Below are 17,584 nucleotides of genomic sequence, written 5' to 3'. Positions count from 1 at the left end.
ACTGTGACCCTATACTAATAATGGGTCTATTCAATTGCCATCAATGTCAATGAAAAGATTTCAGCAAGAACTGCAAAGAGTATAATAAGAACCGAACCACGTAGGTTTTTTGCTTTGTTTTACTTAGCAGTCAATAACAGGACACCTACCATATATATCAAGTCTAGCAGTGCATGAAACAATACCAGCTTCATTTTTCGCGGACAGAGTGTACCAACCAGCATCTACTTTCTTGGCAGGTTGAATCAAAAGGCATACGTATCCTGTTGTGTCTTGATGCATGCTGGAAAAATAAGTGTACAGAATTAGTATTTCTCAAGTGTGCATCTGCTGTCTGGGTTTAACATCACATAGATTAAATAAATACTAAATCATAGTCTTAGAGTGCAGCTCTGAAGGCCTCTATAAAAGCAGCAACTTCATACTCAACACATCTGCTCCTTGCATGTTCTTGGAGTCTGATCTGTTCATTCTAGTGATTCAAATATGCCTCCTCTCAGCCCTGCAGAGCCATCACAACTGTTGGCTTGTCTACACTACCGCGTGAGGTTGATCTAAGATATGTAACTTCTGCTATGTGAATATTGTAGCTGAAGTTGGCATACTTAGATCTACTTACTGCGGTGTCTTCACTGCGGTAAATCGACGGCTGACGCTCTTCCGTCGACTCTGCTTGCGCTTCTCGTTCTGGTGGAGTACCGGAGTCGATGGGAAAGCGCTCAGCAGTCGATTTATCGCATCTATACTAGACGTGATAAATCAACCCCCGCTGGATCGATCACTACCCGCTGATCCAGCGGATAGTGTAGACAAGCTCTAAGAGAGAGAGTAAGCTGGATTTTATTCTTTATTATGCATCAGCTATAGAATTGTTAGTAAGTTCCAATTTAGTTATACCTGTGCAAACCCATTTAAAACAGTTGTAAAGTATTTATTTTTCTAATGCAGAAACTGGAGATGCAATATATGAAATGGTAGCAAAATTGTAATATTAATCCTGGAGGAAAACATTCATAAAGGTAGTAATTAGAACTGGTTGGAAATTTTGCTGTAAAATGTTTTTCTGTTGGAAAATGCAGATTTAGTAAAATTGAAATGTTCCAGGGGAATTATTGATTTCAGCAAAATCCCAGTGGAAACCTGCCTGGTTTCCTGCAAGCTTGCCCACTTCCCCAGGTTCTCAGCAGCTCACAAGGCAGGATGTCATGGACTGGGATGAATTTGCACTCTGGGCTGCTCTCCTCTCATCACCCTGGAGGTTTCCCTCTTCTCCCTCCCATCCTCTCCTATTATCAGCCCTGGAGTTCCCCTTCCCCCAGCAACAGCAACGGCAGACAGGAAAAGCAAGGATAGGCAGCAATGACATATTCCCAAATGGGAATATTCAGTTTCTCAGGAAAATCTGAGATTCACAGTTTTGTTCTGATCCAGAATGAAACAAAATCTCAAACAATCTGAATTTCCCAGGTGATGGAAATTCCATTTTCTGGCCAGCTCCCGTAGGAACAGTATTCCTAAAGGGTAACAATCACTGTTGTTCAATTACCCCACTTAACTCACCCATATGGGCTATGCTGATGTACAAGGGACACAGCAGCTGTGTAACAGGTTACCTGTATACCCTCTTCCCACTGCAGAAAGGGTCTCCTGGCCTCATGCAGGCCAGCATAAAAGATAAGCTTGCTGGCAAGAGGGGGATGAGCCAGGGAAAAGGACTGACATTTTATGTTCATGTGGATCCAGGCATCTTAACACTGCACAGGTGGCACTGAAGGGCTGGGGTTGGATTTATGATAGGCTGAAATAGCAGCTGTGTAGGGCAGGCCTCGCAGAGCAGTCCCACAGATTGGACAAATACTCAGACTTCCTGTGATGTTGAGAATTTCTCCCAAATTAATTAAAAATGAGGCAAACCAGGACAGAGCTCCATCCTGTTTTTAACTATTTAGCAGAATAACCAGCAGGGAGCCAGTGACTCCATGTTGAACTAATAGACTGTGAATCTAATTCAAACATTACATTGACCAACAGATTTACATAGGAGTAGGAATGGTGGCAAAGAAATCATAAAATATAACTAATTTCTAAGCTAAACAAAGTCAAGGAAATATTTTATAGCAAATTTTCTTTATTCAGCTAGAATGCAGTGATGTATTTGAGCCAAAATGCTGGATTCCAAACACTTCTGAGTTTTAGAAATGTGGACTGAAATCTGTACCTGGGCTTGAGCCCAAATCTTTCATGTGCTAAATTAGAACTCTGGATCTGAACTTCAGGGTATTAAAAATCATGATCTGAATATTCTGGTATTGGGCACATCTGTACTAAAAAGTGAATGCATGAAAAAATTATCTTGTCTGAGAGAAAATTAGCTGCTATTGCCCATAAAAAAAAATACAAGGCTTCAAAACCAGCATTTTTACAAGCACAAGCCTATTTGCTGATGCTGAGTTTATCTGATGGTGGATTTAATGTCTGACACAGCCACTTTTATGCTCACTTAAAAAAAATTAAGCAGATACTTAATGCAAATTTTCTTGTCACTGTATGAATAATGAACATTATTTTAAAATCTGCAATATAAAATTGAACCTTTACTTGTCTGCACCCTTCAAACCTTGGGGAAATTAAAGTTTCTAGAATTTTATTGGCAAAAAAAAAGTGCAATTGTGCTTTGCAGAGTTTTTGTTTTAAGGAAGAGGAAAATAATTATTCTATCTGCAGCGCTGATGAGATCTCTGCTAGGAATCTTAATATCAAAGATACTAACTACTTGGAAGAAATCCAAAGAGGGAACAATATCAGTTAGAAGGCTGGAGTGATTCCCCATGAGGAATGATTTAAAAGTTAATTATGCTTAGGAATAACTAAGAGGTAGGGTGACCAGATGTCCTGATTTTATAGGAACAGTCCCGATTTTTGGGTCTTTTTCTTATATAGGCTCCTATTACCTCCCCCCCCCCACTCCCATCCCAATTTTTCACATTTTCTGTCTGGTCACCCTACTAAGAGGGGACAGAACTGGCTGTGACTATGTGGAAGGTGTTTAATACCAAAGGCCAAATTCTGGAACAGTATTCCTGGGCCACAAAAATGGAAGCACATTAATGCTGCAGACTAGTAGTGTGTCTCTGTATTAAGGAAGGAGTATTCCTGTCCAGAGCAGGAATAAATCTGCACCAAGGGTTGGAGTGTGGATAGATGCCAGTTTGAGGGCAAGGAGTTTGTGCACTCAAACACGGATACCACACTTCTTGACTGCTAGATCCTGCTCTGCTAATCCCTTCTATGACAGGACCTACAGAACTCTCCTCTCTGAGTTCTGGGAGAGATCAAATCTGGGTGGCCACCTTCTGCCTCCTATCCTCCCACTTCTAGTTGCAGATTCTGGTGTCCTCCGCTGTGTACTAGCCAGCCAGCATTTGGGGAACATGAATGAAGAGGCATTATTTAGGGTGGAAAGGGGCAGAATGTGTATGTAACTGCAAATAATGGGATGAAATAAATAAAAACTTCCTGAAAGGGAGATCCATTAGGCTGTGGACTAGTGTCTTAAGGGAAGGGTTGGAAGCCCCATCTCTTGGGATATTTAAAACTAGACTGGACAAGGCAGTGGCTATAATGTACAGTACATTCCTAGGTTGATAGCTGGGTGAGCAACAAGACAGGACCTATATGGTTTTCCACTTCTGACTTTTGTGATTATAATGAGTTCGACTTTCTTATTTATTATTTATGCCTACAATGTATTGTATTACATTTTAGTCCACTATGTAAACTGAGCTGTAGCTCATTTGTGAATTTCATATTTTGTATAATAATTGCCTATACTCTTAAAAGTAAATCAAATATTTCCCTCTTATCCTAGAATGAGATATTGCTTTAAAAATCCTCTTAATAAAGGTCCATTATCATTTATGAATTTCCCCCAAATCTACCAGTTAAAAGGCAATTTGAAAGATTAAATGACCATTGCAATGATGGATCCCAGCAGCACTTTACTCACAGCTCAGCCAGCTGATCTCTTTTAAGTTTAGTTTTAAAAGCTAAACGGACATAAATATAAAAGAGAATCTCATCTTTAAATACAAAATTATATTGTTAAATTGAAAAGGTTATGGTAGTGAAGTGCTGATGCCTATATTGGTAGGATGCACTGAGCAGCAGGCACAATGAAGGTGATGAAGAACTGAGAGGCAAGGGGGATGAAATTCATTCTGGTACAAAGGCACAGTTCAAGGTACTTCTTAAACCCTTCAGGGATGGATTATGTATTGCCAGAAAGGCATATACGTGTTTTACAACTGGCCCCATGTAGCAGAGGACTGTGTTGTGGTCAGTATGGGAAGGGGCAATAGGATCTGTGGTGATAAAGTATAAATAATATACTACGCAAGTGGCCCAAAACCACTATCACCACTATACTAGTCTATTGGCTGGAGCAGTGGCTGTGGGGTGTAGGGAGCTGTGCTGCACTTCTGCACCCAGATCCCAAATTGGGGAAGTGGATTTCATTCCCTTATCCTTCATACTAAAGACCAGTTCCTTAGGCTTTAAGTGGGTGAAATAAATTTCATCTAGCGAGAGGACAAAACCTGCTCTGACAACAAAACTTTGGTGCCAACAATCAGCCCAGTCTCAAGGTGACATTAACTGTATGAATGACTGTACAATACCTCATCCTTTCTCTGTTTGCAGGGATGGTTTCATTGTCTTTCTTCCAGTAGAATATTGGTGGTGGCATTCCAATCACTCTGCCTTCTAATCTGACTGGGTGCCCTTCAGGCACACCACAATTCTGTAACTTCTCCAGGAATGCTGGGGCTTTTTTGACTTCCTTTGCTGGAAAGGAGGAGGAACAATTACTGTGCGTCGATGACTTTATTTAGTCTTTTGCACTGAACCATTTGGAAACAAACCATCCAAAATGATTCCTATGACATCTTAGGCCTTCTACACTACCAAGTTTTGTCTCCAAAAACTGCCTTTTGTCGACCAAACAGTACGTGGGTACACATTGCACTGTGACTTTTTTTGGGAAAGATGCCCGGTTTTGGTGACTAAATACATCCACCACAACAAGAGATTTACGTCTTTTTCCTCTACGTGTTTCTCAACAAAGTGCCAGAGTAGACAACACGCTTGATTTCATCGCTTTAATTGGCCACCAGGAGGTGTCCCACAATGCCCATCGTGACCGGTCTGCTCAGTGTTTTGAACTCCACTGCCCTGCAGTCAGGTAAATGACCATCTGCCCCTTCCCCTTAGAAGCCCCGGGAATTTTTGAAATTCCATTTCCAGCCCGGCTCGGCGTGGAGAGGTCTCATCACATCTTCCCAGGTGACCTTTGTGGGTTATAGCACCAATCGCTCTCACGCTTGGACCACTGCAGAACTGTTGGCTCTGATCTTATGGGGAGAGGAGGCTGTGCAGTCCCAGCTGCACTTGAGCCATAGGAATTGGGATACCTACGGGCACATTTCTCGAGGCTTATACGAAAAAGGCTATGATCAGGATATGCTACAATGCAGAGCAAAGATAAAGGAGCTGAGGCAGGCGTATCATAAGGCGAAGGAGGCAAACCATCACTCCGGTGCTTCACCTAAGACCTGTTGGTTCTATAAGGAGCTGGACGCTATCCTTAGTAGCGACCCCACCTCCATCGTGGATACTTTAGAGGGAAAGGAGGTGGCAGCAAGAGGACCTAACCTGGAGGACGAAGTTATTGATGAAGAGGTGGAGTTAGATGAGAATGTGCAGCTCCCAGCGGGGTCACCTGGTGGGGCAGGCAGCCAGGAACTGTTCCCCACTCCAGAGGTGTTTAGCCAGTCTCAGCAGTAACTGTCCCGGAGCAAGAAGCAGGAGATGAGATGCCTGGTAAGTGGCTATGGCTTGTATAGTGTAGAGGTGGGTTCAGGGTATAGAAATGTGGTAGGCTAGTTGCGTTTCTGTGAGCTGGACATTTCCCTGTGTAGCTAATCGGCACGGCAGAATAATGTGTTGATGCACGCAGAGATCTCACAGGAATCCTCCACAGAGATCTCCAGGAAAGTTTCCTGGAGGTACTCAGTAATCTTCTGCCGAAGGTTCCGTGGCAGAGCAGCTTTGTTCCTTCCCTCATTGTAGGAAACTTTCCTGCACCATTCAGCAATCACTTCTGCAGGGACCAAAGCAGCAGACAGACGAGCAGCATAAGGAGCAGGGCGGAAGCCACAAGCATGGAGTAGATGTACCCTCATTTCCCTGCTTACCCTTAACAGTGAGATTTCTGCTAGAATGATCCCCATCTGTGGAAAAGTGCAGGAGAATTTTAGAATTTTTTCCACAGAATGCTGCACCACAACCCTTGCAAAGAGTGTGTGCTCTTTTCCCCATGTGGAGCGCCCTCCAGCCCCCCAACACTCACCATGCTTTGGCTGTTCGCAGAGATGTGTGCCTGATTAGGGTCAGTGAAAAAGTGATTGCAATGTAGTGATTGCAAAGATGTATATAACTGAAATGTGAATTTAACAATCCCACTTCTGTGCATTGTCCCCTGTGCTTCACCAGATGTGGCCTTCAGGAACACCCCACGCACCTCGGCTGCGTGTCTTTGCCAGATAAGAAAGCACCCAAGATGCAGAAAAGAAGACATGTTCCGGGAGGTACTGCATTGCTCCAATGCAAGGAAAAAGGAACGCCAGGAGTCCTGGGAAGCCGAACAGTAGGACAGAAAAGAGAATTAGGAGTTTAAGAACACTACTGAGCGGATGATTAAAGTAATGGAGGAGCAAAAGCAGATGCTGCAGTCCTTAGTAGTGCTGCAGACTGAGCAGATCCATGCTCGCCTTCTCCTACAGCACATTCAGAACACTTTTCCATGCCCTCCCCCCCCATTCCACCCGCACATTCCCTTCCACTTTCCGGGAGTTCTCAGTTTCCCCTTCTCTCCACCCCCTCGAACAACTTTCACAATGATAGCTGGACCTACGCACAGTTGTGAAAGTCTGTCCTTCCGTGGTTCCTCATTTCCCAGCAGGCATCTGTGTGTTTTTGTGCGCTGTTTCTTGTTCAATAAAAGCAAAGTTTTTTTTTAATGGTGAATCACTTTTTTTTTCTCTACAAATTCAGATTGTAGGCACTACTAATACATGCACAGGCATTGTAATCATTGTCTCACAGGAATATAAGGCCCAAAATGACACAATTGCTTCCTAGGAAAACTAACATGGTGTCAGAGATATATATTACTGGTGTTCATTGTCAAAGTGCTGCCTCAAAGCCTCCCTGAGTCTAATTGCCTCCCTCGGGGCTCCTCTGACAGCCCCAGTATCTGGCTGCTCAAAATCAGCAGCCAAGTGGTCTGTTCTTATGCCTCAACACTCCACCTATGAGCAAACCTTTCACCCTTAGCTTCACAGAGATTATGCAACGTATAGCATGCGGCTATGACCATGGGAATATTATCCTCATTAAGGTCTAGCCTGCCATAAAGGCATTGCCAGCGTGCCTTTAATCTGCCAAAGGCACATTCAACAGTCATCCAGCACCTACTCAGCCTGTTGTTGAACTGCTCCTTACTGCTGTCCAGGTGTCCTGTGTAAGGTTTCATGAGCCACGGCTGAAGGGGTACGCTGGGTCTCCCGGGATCACTATGGGCATTTCAACAATCCGCACTGTAATCTTCTGGTTTGGAAAGAAAGTCCCCGCTTGTAGCTTTCTGTACAGGCCAGTGTTCAAGAAGATGCGTGCGTCATGTACCTTTCCAGACCACCCCGCGTTGATGTCAGTGAAACGCCCATGGTGATCCACAAGCGCCTGCAACACCATGGAGAAATACCCCTTCCTATTGATGTACTCTGTCACAAGGTGGTCTGGTGCCAAAATTAGAATATGTGTGCCATCTATTGCCCCTCCACAGTTAGAGAACCCCATTTCTGCAAAGCTGTACACTATTTCATGCACATTTCCCAGAGTCATGGCCCTTTGTAGCAGGATGTGATTTATTGCCCTGCACACTTGCATTAAGACAGCCCCAACGATTGACTTCCCCACTCCAAATTGATTTGTGACTGACTAGAAGCAGTCTGGAGTTGCCAGCTTCCACACAGTGATTGCCACACGCTTCTCTACCGAGAGGGCAACTCTCATTCTCATGTCCTTGCACCACAGGTCTGGGGTGAGCTCCACACCAGGAAGGTGGTTTTCTGCATCTGAAAGTTCTGTAGCCACTGCTCTTCAGACCATACCTGCATAAAGATATGATCCCACCATTCAGTGCTTGTTTCCTGGTCTACCCTATGCAACTGCTTGTGAATGCCAAAAGCAATCTAAAGTTGCTCCTATCCATGTCACACAGAATGTCGGGTGTCTGTGAGTCTTCTTCAGTTAGGAACTTGACAATTAACTGCACTGCCATCCGCGATGTCTTCATGGCAGTTAACAGAGCATAGGAGAGCAGTGCGGGATCCATCCCTTCTCACATTGATGCTGGGGTGCACAGCAGAGAATGGCCATTGCAAAAATGCAGCAAAAAAGCCGGAAGGCTATGGAGTGCTGGGACACAAAACAATGCATCACAGGACATTTAGCCAGGTCCCAAGATGCGCCGCGATCCACTCCGCCTTCCCACAACACCTAGTGACAGAAGGTGTCGAGCTGGACTGTGGGATAGGTACACACAGTGCAATGCTCACACTGTCGATGATGGAGCCCCCAATGTGCATGCGATCTGCTGACAGAGGGAGCAAGCGTGAACAGGAAATTCAGATTTTTATTATATCAACTTTTGGGTGTCGACATCACTTTTGTTGATGAAAATTGGTAGTGTAGATATTGCCTTAACAGGTTGTGATTTATTTTCTAATGAAAGATTATCAACTTGTTTAAGATCCAAGATCCTTAAGGGAATGTACTGAAAGTCATACATAGAACTGATTTTTTTCTATAGATGAATGTATATATGGGGTCCAAACATGCTACCATTGCAGGTAATGAGTGCTGCAGATGTGGATTTCAACAGCACTTTTACCATGGCTGCTCAGGTTTCATCAGGCTTATTTAAGAAAATGAGTAGAAAATGAGTAGCATTCATCATTTTTACATTTAAATATTTTTTTAAACTAATAAAACTGTAACTGTGACATGGTAGGGAGGCCACAGAGTATTTTTAAAACCCAAGGCTATGTCTTTTTCCTGGGGAAGAGATCAAGAACAGCAATGTATGAAGGCAGGGGGCTGAAAAAGAAAAATATTATGGATGAGTAGGCAGGGGTTTGCACATAGATACTGTATAGAATCATCACAGCTCCGAAGGAACAACTAGAACACCTCTACAAAAGAAGCACTGGATTTGATTCTCTTCCTTACATCAGTTTTACACTGGTGTAACTCCACTGACTGCAATGGAGTTACTTTTGACATACAGTGGTGTGAGAGGAGACTCAAGCTGAATACATACAAAGTAATAGATACAAGTAATTACAGTATCTTACTGTACATAGTCTTTTATTAAAACCTTTCAGTAAGTCTTACCTACAACACTGAGCTCCAGGCTAAATGAATTTTGTCCTGTTTTGTTGGTTGCAATGCAAGTATAAGTTCCAGCATCATTTCGTGTGAGAGGATCAATAAGCAAAGAGTGAACACCGGTCTCTCTGACCAACATCTTGTGAGTGCTATCTGGTAATACAGGTTTGCCATTCAGAAGCCACATCAGGTCTGGAGTTGGTAACCCACTCACCTAACAGACAATGAAACAGCTAAAGGCAAGTGACACACACATTCAACAGCCCAATAAATAACATATGTATGAGAGAATGTAGAATATAAAGTGCGGTCAGAGATAGAACTGCTAACTGCTATTGGTGATTATTTCCAGGAAAAAAATTGGTTCCACAAATAAGATTTATAAAAAGCAAAATGTTACTATTCTGCTTGTTTTCAGATTGTGATTGGCTGAAATCAAAACACTAGATCAGAACTTTTATAGAATTTAATAGGGATGGAATCAACTGGGTTCTACAGAACTCACTTGAAACACATAGAATTTAATAATACAGAATGATGTATTTCTGTAGAAGTCTTAAATCAACACACAATAGAATTTTGTCAGTTGATATGATTATTTTTTACCTCTTATTACATTTTATAGGATTGTTCCATTAGAGATAGGTGCTCACTCAGGGTCAAAAGCTTCCCTTCAATGGAGAGAAGCAAATGCACGAATTCCAGAAATTGGAGAATGGAACCTACCTGGAATGGAAATTGCTTTTCTCCAGTCTTGTGAAATCTCCAATTTGCTTTTGGGTCCCCACAAGCACTGCTAGGAGAGCAGAGCTAGAGAGCAACCAGCCTCTGTGGCATGCTCCTCTAGTAAACTTTGAATCATTCCTAAGGAAAATTCACTAGAAATGGACAGTAACTTCCACTCTGTCTTCTAATCCTTTCAGGGCTAGGGAAGATCTACTTGCATGGTAGTGGGACTAGTGTCAGCAGTGTGTGTGTTTCTCTGTGTATGTGTGTGTATACATCCTCAGATCTGGAATGGTGGAGGCTATGAAATAGCTTAAAGGTCGCTGGGGTCTGCACAGATGTCATACCACTGCTTAGCCCATTTGGGTAGACACTAATCCCTGTGAGCCACAACTCCTCAGAGTTGGGAGCATGGATCAATAAGTTGGGAGGTTTTTCTTCTCTGTGCCCTTTAGAGAAAAAGGGAACGATCGAGGCTGTGTTGCACCTTTCTAAAAATATTAGTCTTCTAACTATCAATAAAATACAGTGTGAATCTTGGGGTGAAAATACAGTATCTTCAATCGTTTCTGCCCCATTTTTATAGCTATATGGGTGTGTGTTCAAGCACCTTTTACAGGATGACTCAATGACTCAGCAGAGGAGACCTACATCTCTATGGAAGTTCCTTCCGTTTGCCACTCTGCTAAAAGGCTGGTAGAAACTAAGCCACATAAATTGTATGAACTCTGTTGTAAATGAGCCTTCTAGTTTTGGTGAAATTTATACAGTGTTTTTCATTCCATCTGGCATGTGCTACATAGAAAACACCTGAAGCTCAGGTAGAGTGATAAGAAATGAGAGAACAAACACAAGAAAGGCATTAAATATTAGAAGAAATTATTGAAGAAAGCCTATTAAAGAAGACCAGGAAGACAGCTACCAGTATGTATACAGAAAGAGTAAGAGTGAGCCATGAAAATACCTTACAGTCCAGTCTACAAAGTCGCCCCTCATGAGCTACCATGTCTCCAGGTGCCTGCAGAAAATATGGCCGGAAAAAGCGTTCTTGTAGTGGTTCTTTATCTCCTTCTTGCACACGGGACCTTGCTCTGCAATACAAAACTGAGGTATGTGTTTGGAAGAAATATAAATTATTTTCCTAAAATTTGGTATGGGGCACAAACTGTGGAAAATGATCAACAGATATTTAGGTAAAACCAAAAAGTAATGCCAGAATAGGTGTACAAAGAAAAGCATTAAGTACAATATAATGTGTGCATATTTTAAATTTGTTAGGATTATCAAATGAACTTTTAATATAGTAAGTAAAACTGGATTCCTAAGTCATTCCATATTTTTCTGGCAGAATTTATTTTTACTAATCCATCCATTTCCACTAACTCCATTGCAATTGTGATTAACTAACTGTAATAATAGTACCTCAAGTCCGGCACCCAAATTCACTAGCAACATTTGAAAACCTTGACCTGAGTGACTTGAATGCATTAACACAGATGTACATGGCAGGAGCAGGAACAGAACTTGGAACCTCTGGATGAAATCCTGCTCCCATTGAAGCCAGTGGGAGTTTTGCCTTTGACTTCAGTGGAGCCAGGATTTCACTCACCAGCTCAAAGTTCTGTGCTTTTGGTCACAGGCCATCCTTCCTCAATTAATCAGCTAAGTGCAAACCATCTACCCTCTAGAAACTAAATTACACCAAAATCTCAATGATGGAATCAACAGATGAGCAGATAGCAAATTTTAACCATGCCAATAAAATTCTATGGCTCTGGACCAAACAGCACCAAGAAATTAAAGTAAATCACTCAACCTGAAAAATATTCTGGGTCAAAATGGCAACCTCGGTAAAGCATGTGTGATTCTGGCATTGCAGCAAAGAATCCTGTGGCACCTTATAGACTAACAGACGTTTTGCAGCATGAGCTTTCGTGGGTGAATACCCACTTCTTCGGATGCAAGAAGAAGACTTCTACCCCTCTGATACTTGATTCTGGCATTGTACTTCATCTTACCTATGCGACTGAGTAGTTGTTAATCGGCCACGCGTGGGAACAGTCTGAACCATCAAGTGGCCAGAACAACTGATTCTCCCCTAAAAAAGAATGGAAATAGAATTAATTGTCAGTTAACCACTTGTTCAATTCTTCATTATAAGTGTTTGATCCTGTACATAACATTACAGAACTAATATATTTTAAACTGTGACTGTACTACAGGGCTTTTATATAATATCTTTAATAAAACAGTATTACTTAAATACTGGGAAGTGCCACAAAACAATTTGCAATTTCACATCTTTCAAAATATATTAACGTTTAAGGGCCGAAGTTCATCCCCTGTGTAGCTCTACTGGAACAGGGTAAATCTACTGAAATCAAATCAATACAAGTCAATGAAATCAAGGAAAGATCATGCAAGCCTAGAATTACACCAGGGATGAATTTGGCCCACTATATATAAATTATAGTAGTTCTATCTTTCTTTATAGAGTAAAACACAAGCAAAGGAACCCGCCAACTGTGTGGCTAACTTGATCCTCACTAGACATTTGTCAAAGAACATGTATTTGACAATACAGCTGTTGTCCACACATCGAACTCTACTCTGCTTTGCGAGGCTCACCATAGGTTCAACCAGTTTTACACCAGTGTAATTCCACTGACTTCAATATCATTCTACCGACACAAAACTGCAGTAACAGAGTGGAGAATCAAGCTCTTGTAAGCTTTCATGTTACTTTAAGCAATGGCACCATAACAACTTAATCTATCTGGTATGGGGACTGTATAATCAAAAATATTTATAGTAACATGTGAAACTTGCTAAGAATAGATGGGAAATTTTGAGCAAAACAAAGGTAATGTTTTAGATTTACAATTTTTAAACAGGTCACATGCACAACTGAATGTGCACTGAGCTGTGGTCAATTTACAGCAGTTGTTAAAAAAGAAAACAAAATATTAGAATGTATAAAGAATGGAACAAAAACTAATACTGAAAATGGCATTTATATAAATGTTGCACCCACCTGAAATATTGCATCTATTTCCTATCCACTTGTGTCAAAAAAGATATAGCAGAAATAGATGTTTGGAATGGATGACCAAAAATGATTAGAGGCACAGACACATGTTCATATCAAGGGAAACTGATTGTGACTGTTTCATTTAGAGAGGAGATGAATAAGACCATAAACAGGTTTTCCATAAATGTCTACGATGTGGCTGCTTCTTACGCATCTGGTTCTAGCCATTGTCACAAACAGGTTGCTGGACTAAATGAACCACTGGTCTGATCAGGTATGGCAATTCTTATGTTCCTGATTACTTATCTTTCTAAGCTGAAAAAAACACATTTGTAAAGAAAAAGTTCCCTTACTTGAGGATTTGCAGCCATTATTGTATAGTTTCCATCATCATCATTAGTAGTAGCTTCAATGTGTAGAGAACATGTTCCATCTCCCTCTCTCTTCATTTTGCAATGTTCATTTTTCTTTGAAATCTGCTTGCCATCCTTGAACCAATATACCTGAAAGTGATCATAAAGAAAAACAGCTACACATCTATCTCGATATAACGTGACCCGATATAACATGAATTCGGATATAACGCGGTAAAGCAGTGCTCTGGGGGGGCGAGGCTGCGCATTCCGGTGGATCAAAGCAAGTTTGATATAATGTGGTTTCACCTATAACACGGTAAGATTTTTTGGCTCCCGAGGACAGCGTTATATCGAGGTAGAGGTGTATTTAAATTTGCTTTGCAGTTGAATAGTGACAAGGCAATCTGCAGATAAGAATAAAATACGTTTGCTGAACATTTGCTACTGCACATTTTTATAAATATTGTAAAATTTGCAGACCATTTAAAATAAACAACTGAATGTTTCTGTATTGGGATAATGTAAGTTAACATTACAGAACTGTTATCATGGCTGTATGAGTATGTGCACTGCTAGACATCTCATCAAATCAGCCCATGTATTTGAGACAGAATCAGACCTTAATATTTTTATCAAGTTTTGTCTTCCTTTGATCAAAAAAGATCTGGAGATCAGTCCATGCAGATCACTTAGGGCTGACTTGCACTAAGCAGTAGTGGGGAGATACTGCTATATTAACTGCTTTACTGATTACTTTGAGAACTACCTATGCAGAACAACAGTCTTGGGAGTGAGGGTCTGCAGAAGTGATATACTGGAAGTTACTGGTAAGTAACCTTTATTTCTGTACATCTGACTATAAGCATCACTTACTTTGGGTATGGGTATTCCAACAATTTTGCAGGTGAATGTAACAGGAGATCCTTCCATGACCCGAAAATGCTTGAGTCTCTTGTCAAAGATGGGTGCTATGCACTTGCCTGTAGGTATTTCATCATGTTGGATTTCATCATCTGATTCATCCACTGGGGTACGTTCCAGGCGAAACTCTATTTCATTCATCAACCTCTGTTCAAAGCTTGAAATCTTGTATTCCTGCAGAATTATATTGGCAGTGATCTGAACAACACTATTACACTCAAAGGTATTTCCAATCACTTGTCTTAAACCAAATGTCATCTAAAAGACCTGAAAACCTAAAAAACCCTAACCCCAGCAGTAGGTGTACTGGTGCATTGTGCAGCAGTATACACCAATATGTGCACCCGCAGGCTCTTATTGTAACTTCGGTGTATGTGTTTCACGAAAATGAGAGTAAGTTTGAGATTTGTCAAAGGGAGTTGCACCTCTTCAATGGGAGCTGTGCACATAACTCCTTTAGGCCTCTCTCGAGAATGTGGCAGATGGAAAAAGTAAACTGCGGTTTTCAAGGGTGTTTTCCAGAACTAGTAGCCTGCTAAATATATGAAGTACTGCCTTTTTGTGTAATAATTTAATTCACATTGAAATAAGCAAAAGTATAGCTGCCAAAAGACGAAGATATCAAGATTAAAAAATATGAAACATTTTCAGGTTTACTTACCTTACTGCCAAAATCTTGACCAATGGAGTTAACTTTGGATTTGCACTGGTGTAACTGAGAGCACAATCTGGCCCACGATGTAAAAATGTAAGTTTGAAACTGGTCCTTAGATTATGAAAATATATGGTGCAACAGTGACCATTCCAGTGTGAACAACCAGTTATAATTTGTTTGAATTCATTAAGTGCCTGATCCAAAGCCAATGAAGTCAATGAAAAGACACATTGCTCAGCTACACCTTCCTCTCAATGCCAATGAGAAGTCTGTCCAAAACCTCTCTCATTATGAGATCTGTACGTAGAGCATCAGCCTCCTCTCTATTTGGCACAAAGATATGGCTCCTACTTCTGTTGAAGTCCATAGTAGTTTTGCGATTGATTTCACTGGGAATAGGATTATGTCCTTATCCTATTTCTGACGCAGATGTGTGTCATCAAAATTTAGCTTTAACTGCCAGCATACAGGGAGTGGAATTGTGATAAAATACAGGCTGCTTTGATCTAAGAATATTCAGTAAGGAAAAGTTCCAAGACCCTAAGAGACATATTACAGAAATTACTGGTATTTCTGAAAAGATAGTGATGATTTTTCTTTATACAGGATAATAATAATTTGACTTTCTAAAGCATCTTCCCTCTAAAGATTTACAAATATTTATGAATCAGCCCTCATAATACCCCACATGCCCTATTTTAATAGCTTCATGTGCAAGATAAGCAAAGATTGCCTGTCAGATAAGAAGTGCAGCACAGTTCCTTTCTCTCAGCTAGAAGGACTCTCCTTTGTGTGGTCACTAAAAGTTGCTATCTACAGACCATAGGCTCCTTCTCCACTCCTCAGCCCTCCTTGTACAACAGGAGCTGCCTTAATAGGCTAGTTATAGATTTCCCTGTGTAAGGGAATCCCTGGCTGGCATAGATCTGTCTCTTCACTCCTCTGTCCTAACAACCCAGTGTAGGGGGCATGGTGGGGATATGAGGGTGTGTGGCTGAGGAATGATACTGTACATTCTGATGCCCTAAGATACAGTTACCAGCCAGTGCACATTACAGCCTTCAGCCTTCTCTAACTTATGTGGGAGGCTGAACTGGCTAACCCAGAATGGGAGTTGAGGGAGCAGAAAAGTGGGGGAAATACATTTTTATCTCCCTCCTCTGTAGTGAACACAACACAGCCAGATCAGAGCCCACAAGTCTGTGGTATTGTGCAGGATGCATCCACAAGATGGTGTTACCTACTGCAATGGTTGGTTAAGGTTTGCCCTATGGCTCACCACCAGCTGGCAAGCTGAATACATCCTTACTAAATTTCATCTTGTTTTGTTTTTTCTTTCACAAAGCATGTCTTAGCATATCACTTTATATGATAGGCCAAATTCTAATCTGTTACACTAGCGTAAATCAGGAGTTACTCTGATTTCAGATCTACTAAGTTTATCATGTTTTCCTGCAGACTACAGGTTTTGGCCTTTGTACAGGTCGATGGGGAAGTTAAGCAATCAATTGTTTTTTCTGGTGCTGGGAGCGGGACTGTGTGGGGGCACATTCCATATGAAATCAGAGAGTGATTTGTGTATTTTAAGAAATAGCTTTGGCATTAAAATGCTTCATAGTCATCTCCCTTTTTCCTGGAGTTACTCATAAATTAAATAATCCAAATTCAGAAACACCAGTTTCTCTCATAAGCGGTGATTCTAAGCAGATATTTCTCTTTTTTTTCCATGTCCACACTTTTCTGATATCTCATTTCATTCTTCTTAGGCCTGGTCTACACTAGGGTGGGGGGTCGAACTAAGGTACGCGACTTCAGCTACGTGAATAGCGTAGCTGAAGTTGAACTACCTTAGTTCGAGTTACTCACCCGTCCAGACGCCGCGGGATCGAAGTCCGCGGCTCCCCCGTCGACTCCGCCACTGCCGTTCGCGGTGGTGGAGTTCCGGAGTCGACGGGAGGTCGTTCGGAGTTCGAACTATCGCGTCTAGATTAGACTCGATAGTTCGAACTCCGAGAAGTCGAACGCTACGCGTCGACCCGGCAGGTAAGTATAGACCTACCCTTAGATTTGAAATTTGCTGTGAGAACTTCTAAGGGCTTCTTTGGAATTCTTCAGGTAGCTCCTGAGAGAAGAGAGCAAACACTTGTACAGACTCCCCCCACCATCTGCCAGGACCTGAAGACATTATTACTAGTTTCTCTAAGGCCCCACAGGATGGCCACTGATGCATCTCCAGAATATAGGACATCCCCTCGGTTCTCCCCACCCCCACCTATATAACCCCTCCACCCTTGCCAGCATGACCTCTCACACGCTGCACAGAGGATGCCATTGTTCAGAATGTACTGCCTGACCCTAGCCAGCGTGACCTCACACACATGGTCATGC

At 41.8% G+C, this 17,584-nt stretch overlaps 1 protein-coding gene across 3 annotated transcripts in view; it reads right to left on the bottom strand.

The window, feature by feature from the left end:
- MYPN (myopalladin) overlaps nucleotides 1-17,584 on the bottom strand; it is an 88,432-nt gene that overhangs the window by 4,523 nt on the left and 66,325 nt on the right. For all 3 annotated transcript variants that reach the window (XM_045023479.1, XM_045023477.1, XM_045023478.1), the window contains 7 exons: nucleotides 14,494-14,715; nucleotides 13,618-13,767; nucleotides 12,252-12,331; nucleotides 11,198-11,324; nucleotides 9,514-9,721; nucleotides 4,677-4,842; nucleotides 150-283 (listed from right to left, as the gene is read on the bottom strand). In XM_045023479.1, the coding sequence (XP_044879414.1) occupies nucleotides 150-283; nucleotides 4,677-4,842; nucleotides 9,514-9,721; nucleotides 11,198-11,324; nucleotides 12,252-12,331; nucleotides 13,618-13,767; nucleotides 14,494-14,715 (1,087 nt within the window). The remainder of the gene's footprint in view (nucleotides 1-149; nucleotides 284-4,676; nucleotides 4,843-9,513; nucleotides 9,722-11,197; nucleotides 11,325-12,251; nucleotides 12,332-13,617; nucleotides 13,768-14,493; nucleotides 14,716-17,584) is intronic.

Source organism: Mauremys mutica, chromosome 7, assembly GCF_020497125.1.
Source record: "Mauremys mutica isolate MM-2020 ecotype Southern chromosome 7, ASM2049712v1, whole genome shotgun sequence".
Classification (NCBI taxonomy): domain Eukaryota; kingdom Metazoa; phylum Chordata; order Testudines; family Geoemydidae; genus Mauremys; species Mauremys mutica.
Note: the sequence above shows the minus strand (reverse complement) of the source record. Positions and strands in the feature narration are given on the sequence as shown.